Source organism: Perognathus longimembris, chromosome 2, assembly GCF_023159225.1.
Source record: "Perognathus longimembris pacificus isolate PPM17 chromosome 2, ASM2315922v1, whole genome shotgun sequence".
Taxonomy (NCBI): domain Eukaryota; kingdom Metazoa; phylum Chordata; class Mammalia; order Rodentia; family Heteromyidae; genus Perognathus; species Perognathus longimembris.
This window is the reverse complement of record NC_063162.1, coordinates 131561056-131568357: the sequence shown is the minus strand read 5'-3', so window position 1 is coordinate 131568357 and position 7302 is coordinate 131561056. Positions and strand designations below refer to the sequence as shown.

Below are 7302 nucleotides of genomic sequence, written 5' to 3'. Positions count from 1 at the left end.
GCCTTTGCTGATTCATGCCCTTCAGAGGACCGGAAGCCTCTACTTTTACATCTTCAATCTACATTATTTCATGCATTTATTTTTTAAGTTGAAAAGGAAAAAAAAAACTTAGAAAAAGTCCTGTTACCACCAACATGAAATTGTCAGGGGCTGTCAGAGCAAGCTGCATTAGTCAGTTTTGAGGGCCAGTGAACATGGGAAAAGCAGCTGCCTTGTGCTGTCCTTGAAGGCTTTCGTACTCCACTTTTAGTGGTCTTATCAGCAGAGCAAAACTGATAAACCAGGAACTGGCAGCTGGAGAACAAAGTGCTGCCCCTCCAAGCCAGAAGATTTCATTGTTTAACTGAGCCACTTCTTTGGGGTGGTAAACATGGCCCCACCTAGTCAGCGACCAGTGTGTAAATCTTATTCTTTTTAAGTGAACTTTGCAGGTGCAATGTATGTGCTATGAAATTCACCCATCATAAGTGTATAAAGTTCAATCAGTTCTTAAACTTCCCAAGTTTAAGAACTTATCACACACACACACACACACACACACACACACACACACACACACACCAATAGAAAGCAATTTTAGAATATTTCTGTTAATCCCCCAAGATCCAGTATGTCTATTTCGAGTTAATTCTGTTCTTAACACCCAGATCCAGGTAACCATTAATCAGTGTTCACTATGTATATATTAGATTTGTTTGAATACTGTAAATAACTAGAATCATACCATTTGTGGTCTTTTGGGCCTGCCTTATTTCACCTCGCCTGTTTTTGAAGTTCATTTATGTTGTAGCTTGCTCACTAATCACATTCTTTTGGATAACTGTGTTTATCCCACTGACTGGTAATATTTGGGTTATATTACTTTCTGGGTATTTTTGGGATGTTGTACTCCTGGTGTTTCATATGCTAAAAATAATAAAAATGGAAAAAGCTTGGACTTGGAGTTGGTTCTGGCATTTACAACTTTCATTAACTGTAAGATTTATTTCCTTATATAGAAGAAGAAATGTATTTTTTCTTTGCTCCAGACTAATGTAAGAACTGATGGGGTTGATGTAAGGCAATACAGGAGAAATAAAAGACATTGTTATGGAGTCGTTTCTGATTTATTAAACTGTACTAGATATTTCTCACTGTTTTTTCCACATTGGTGGATCAAATAAAGCCTGTGGGTTCTAGAAGAAATCTGTGTTTCTATTTTTCTCCTCTTAGGGCTTTCATTCTCTTTTTCATGCCAGGTCCTATTAGTCAGAGGGGTTTTAATACGACCTCTCTTATATGCTTTTTCAAACTACATTTTCCACTGTCAAAAGTCTTTGTTACCATTTGAACACAGTTTTTCCAGAAACCTGAGATTTTTTTTTTAATTAAAAGTATACAACTTGTTGGGATTGATGTTCAAATTTAAACAGGGAATTTTCCAACCCACAGACTCCAGTTAGCCTGCTGGATTCCTGCAGTGAGGAGGCCAGGTGCAGGTCAAAGGCTTCCAGTGAGGCAAAGCAAAGCAACAGAAATGTTGGCATCTTCCTGTCAAAGGTGACTGAATTTCCCACCTCATTGAAACGACATTAAACCAAATAGCTAGTTAGATCTTCAGGGATATTCAGACATTCAAGAACACAGATCATTGACCCATTTGCCATGCCTAGTTATGTAGCTGTCAAAAGGCATTATTAAGAAAATAGCTTCCTTGGGAAGACAGGGCCTCAAACCCAAAGAACTGGATGCTGGTATCATACTCACAACCCAAAAATAAGTATCACAGTTAGCTCCCTTCATAATTTCTACCTCATTGAATATTAGGGGCTGCTTCCAAGAGATTTTAACTTAAATCTCCTTAAGAGAACCAGTGTGGAAGACTTATGGGACAAGATCAATGGGCCCTCCCATTACCGGAACCTGAAGCACAAAATGTGAGTTCCTGTCCAATGCCTGAGTGATCACTCACCAGTCCAGACTTAGCACTCAGGTGCTCCCAGTGCCTCGATTCAAATTACTAGACTGTCTCCTGCTGAAAACAGCAAATCCCCAGACATCTCCAGCACTCTCTGAGGTTATATAAGGCAGGACATGGAGGTCAGATGATTCCCCTTTACACATCTTTTCCTCTGTGAAGTTCTTTCTTCTTTGGTTATTAATGGAAGATTGGGACTTTACAAAGCCGAAGAAGTGGGGTTTTATATCTAGGGAGAGTCTTTTGCTAAGTTTTCATGCTGTGAATGCTGTCAAAGAATTTCAAGATGAGAATAAGATGTCACCCCCTCCCCCTCAACATCATTTTTTTTGGTATGGTTATATGTCCTCATAACCACCTCTACAGACCTATTCCATAAGACCAAGGTTTTTGAGTTTTGAAACTGAGATACTGGCACTGACACCAATACTCTGATATAATGAGAAATTAGATTTACATGCACATAATGGATATGTTTTATACTCGTATTTTGTTCAAAATGAAAACTAATGGTATGCAGAGCCTAGTAAAAACTAGTTCAAAATCAATGCTTAAATAAGATTTGTTTTTATGCCTCAGTTTACATTAAAAGTATCTTTTTTGCATGTCTTTATGATTTTTAAGTTGGCAAAAGTATATCTTTGTGGCATGTAATGTGATACTTGGGAATATATTACAACTGTATCAATATGCCCACATTGAGCTAATTAGCATATGCCTTGCCTCCTATATATTTTTTTCCTGATGAAAGCACTCAAAGTCTACTCTGTAATTTTTAAAAACACACTGCATTGTTATTTGCTAAGGCTATCATTTTTTTAAAATGAGGAATTTCTTAAACTTATTCTTCCTGGGTAACCTCATCTCTGTATCCTTTGACTAAATAGCTTGACAGTCCTCCCCACTCTTCAAATCCCTGTTAACCACTATCGCATTCCCGCTCCTAAGTGTGTTTTTGTAGACTGCACAATGGAGATCATTGGTACAGTATGTCATGAAGTAACAGGATGTATGTATATATGTATTTGAATGGATGCAAATCATATACATGTACTTCATCTATAGCTGTATGTCACACGTTACATATATGTATTAAATATTATATATACATACATAATACACACATATATGCAATATATCATGTTCATTTTGTTTGATTAACCTGAAATGATTTAGAATTTTATATGTTCTAAATAATTTCTGGTTGGCGAGTGGCTACATACCATAAGGGTAATATGACTTAAAACCAAAATTAGGATAGGAATTTCTGGTAAAATACCAGTGACAATAAAAAGGCTTAAGTGTACTTTCTGTGTCCTAAGAGACTCCACCGTGTAGTTTACAGGCTATCTGACCTATGTATACGCAATTATCTGCTGGACATTTGACAATGATCTCTCCACTCATTGTAGTACGATTTTATTGCCTGGAAATACAGCCTATATCCAATTAAAAATTAAACTACATTCTTCAGGAGATACCTTGTTTCAATGTTTTATAGGATTTTTATTATTATAAGACAGGAATCAAAATACTACTTGATGATGGGTTTACCGAAAAGTGAAACAAAATCCTTTGAAAAATGAATAGTTTAACAAAATGATTATCACTAAACTAGAACATGTGTTTTTGGGGGATGGGAGTGAGGTCGAGGGGATGGGGGCAGACGAATGGAGAGAAAGGAAGGGTGGGTGAATGCAATCATAATATTCCATGCACATATATGAAGATAGAACTGGGTAAGTTAATGGGGATAGGTGGCTTGGGAGAAATGGGGGAGAAAGATGAAAGAGGTGACAGCATTGTACTTACAGACCTGTTGAATCTAAATTCCTTTGTACACCTACTCAAGGATAATTAAAAACAGCTTTTAAAAAACTGAAAGAAAAAGACATACTAAAGAAAAGGTTCAGATGTGCTCTTTTCTACTCAGATTCTATATGATAAAACAACAAAAAACAGAATCTACAATAGCCACCCTCAAGTTGGCAGCATGGGAAGTTGGCAAGCTGGAGTCCACCCCGTTGGTACCCAGTGGTAAAACTGGCAACACTGTAGAATGTTTGGCTTTTCCTGAGCCAGATTTGGAGGAACAGCTGTTGTCCTGTTGGGATAAAGTGACACGCTGTAAGAGAAACAGAGTCCTAATTGGATAAAGATTAATTCCTCTCTCTACCCAGCCCTCTTAAAAACAAAAACACTACTGGAAAAGTCCAAAATGTAGTGTGCAAAAGATCATTATGTTTTGGAATATAGTGATTGTATTTTAAGATACACTCTTCTCTTACTTCCAAAATGCCCTGAAAAATAACTTTCAAAACCTATAGCAACTGCAGTTAAGCTACGTCTTTATATCCAAGTATCTCTTGAATGAAATTACTCAGAAGTACATGAGAGAAAAGTCACAAAATTTTCATGTAATAGAGTTTAATATTGGAACAACAGACATAGATCACAGTATTATTTTTCTATTTTAAGCAATATTTTTAGGTAACAATGTAATTTATATACAACAAATAAAGCAATACAAGAACCATGATACCTGTACATAAAATATTACAATTCAAATGGAGTACATTGATGTTTAATTTATATAAAAATAAACTAGAAAACAAGAAGATAAATCTACAGCCTGAGTCATACAGCATTTTTATACTTACTTATAAAAAAAAAGGAAGCTGAATGCAGCTCAAAAAGCTTACAAACCAGTTAGATATTATTACTGAAACATATAGTCACTCTTAAGGTAAAATAAATGTAAGAAAAATACACTATTAAAATCTAAGAATAAAATTTAAATAATTACATTACTAAGATTAAGCAACCATTTAAGAATTCAAAAGTATCACTTTGCCATGAAGTCACTGATTGTTTTTGTCTGGGTCTTGTATAATATTTATACTTCATGGTATGTGTTTGGCCCAAGGATACACTGGGAAACAAAACAAGTCACAAAGTCTGCCTGCAGGGAGCTTCCATTCTAGCTTCTCTCAGTCTCTTACAACACAGCCTGAGAAGCTCTGAGTAGCTCTGATCCTCATCAGAAGCAACATCTCAGTTGAAATTTGCAGATAAGGAAGGGAGTTCGTCATAGAAGAGGGGCAGAAGGAGGCAGACAGAAGGCCTGAGGAAGAGAAAGAAATGCAAAGATGCCTATGTACAGGAGAGCAGTTTCTTTAAGCAGTGGTTCCCATACAAGGTTTGCAGATATTTGATGAGCTACCATGAAATTTTACCTATTAATGGGGAAATGAGGATCTTGTGTTCAGTTTTTTCAAAGCTAAATTCATCCAGTTCTTAATGACTGGCCATTTTATTTCTGGCATTCTATTAGATGACCGCCTTTTTATTAGATAAGAGTGATGGGAGATGCTATTTTTTAAAAAATACATAAACCTGTTTGAAAAATTAAGGTCTGAGAATCACTGTTGAAAGAATAAAGTCCTGGAAAACATAATATGGTTAGGGAGAGAAAAAAAGGAATATTGACATAATGCTAAGAGAATAAGGTTAGATCAAAAAGGGCTATGTGTGAGGACTTTGGACTTTAGCTGATGAGGAATGGGGAAGCGTTTCTACAAGGGGGTAAAAACTGCTTCCATCTGTGAGAGATCACTTTGGATGTGTGGGCACTATATGTGTGTGGCCAGGCAAGCTAAAAGGGAGGCAAATCTGTAAGTAGCACTGTTTCATCCGAAGAGAAAGGAGACCAGACCTAAGATGGCTTCAGGAGACAAATGATGAGAGAGAGAGAGAGAGAGAGAGAGAGAGAGAGAGAGAGAGAGAGAGAGAGAGAGAGAGAGAGAGAGTTTCTAATAGGGAAAGAAATGGGGTGTTCCAAGTTGATGCCCAGGGTTTTTCCTTTGGAAATTGAGTTGAGTATTGTGATAACTGCTGAAGTACATGATGTAAGAGAAAGAGACTTTCTGTGGGGAAAGGTGATGAGTTTATCTGAGGACTTGTGGAATTTAAGATCTTTGCGTTCAAGACTCTTACTAGCGCATTGTCTATGTCATTCTCAAGCACAGGGGAGAAAGAGTTGAGGTTGGGGTGTAAACTTCATAGCCACCAGCAAAATGACTATAACTATGCAAGTAGGTGAAATTTCCCAGAGAAGATATATTACTGAAGGACTGGCAGGAGATGAGTAACATTGGAAGAAGCCAGAGACAGAGGCGGCAAGGAGGTAGGAGAAGAGATGAGAGAACAAGGATCAGTACAGTGAAAACCGAGGAAAGAGGTACCACTTCTAGGACAGAGAGTCAATGGTATCAGATGCCACTGAAATTCATAGAAAGAGGGACAGAAATGTATACATTACTTTTAGGGATTAGGAAGATTGCTGGGTTAGGGCAGTTTGAGAAGGGCAGTGGAGGCAGCCTATGCTAAATAACACGCTCTTCACCTGTAAGGCGGAAGTAGCTCTTTTCCACACTAAGGCCATTAAAGAAAGGAGAAATGGACCAGTCACAGCCTGGAGATATGGGTTTGAGAAAGTTGCTTATTTGCTTTTTAAACATAAAGACTCCATCATAGATATTGTAGGAGGGTTTGATAGGGAGAATTTGAAGACTTAGAGATAGTCAATAGAAATTAAATAGAAAATATTGGCTATCTTTTAAAAATGCACAAGTTTTGAAAGTTGTTCGTGTCTTCTGTAGGGACATAAAAAAACCTAACACTGTCAGCAGATCTGAATATATTTAGTGATGCTCAATAATTCCAATAAATCTCTGAAGGAATCACTTAAAATCCTTTTGAGAACCACATTTTAAAATATTATTTTTACGCTAGGGCAATTTTAACTCTTGTCCATACAGATCATATTCCTTAAACAATATGTATCGTTGAATAGCTGTTGGTAGCAGAAGCTTCTCCATGGAGGCTGGCTGGCCTAGTCGTTGGAGGCCCATGAGTCTTCGGATTTTTAAACGACATAAATGCTTTAATGAACAAGGGTTCTCTAAAGTGAAATGAGAAAAGAAGCAGAAGTTGAAAACGATGTTAGTGGACTGGCCTGTAAGAGATGTAAAGCATCAATAATGTCCTTATGGACAAGAGGCACACACACTTGAGCAGCTGGTGATTCTGAGTAAAATCCACACTGTCAGTACATATTCTAGGCCACGCCTCTGGAATATAAGGTCCCACCCAGGGCAGAGGTGTGGCTCTTGGCTGTACTAGATAGGTGCTGATAGACATTCAAGTAGTATCTATTATATAAACGAACGGACTTGATGATTTATAAAAGCAAATGCTTTTATAAAGCCACTCATACTTGTAATCCTAGCAACTCAGGAAGCTGAGGATTGTGATGCCAAGTTGGAAGCCAGCTTGGGCTAGAA

The 7302-nt window shown here is 37.3% G+C and overlaps 1 protein-coding gene across 5 annotated transcripts in view; it reads right to left on the bottom strand.

The window, feature by feature from the left end:
- Positions 1-5743: 5743 nt before the first annotated feature.
- The window catches only part of Asb15 (ankyrin repeat and SOCS box containing 15), a 53482-nt gene continuing 51923 nt past the window's right edge, over positions 5744-7302 (bottom strand). For all 5 annotated transcript variants that reach the window (XM_048340150.1, XM_048340147.1, XM_048340148.1 and 2 more), the window contains one exon: positions 5744-6920. In XM_048340150.1, the coding sequence (XP_048196107.1) occupies positions 6748-6920 (173 nt within the window). In that variant the 3' untranslated portion in view covers positions 5744-6747. The remainder of the gene's footprint in view (positions 6921-7302) is intronic.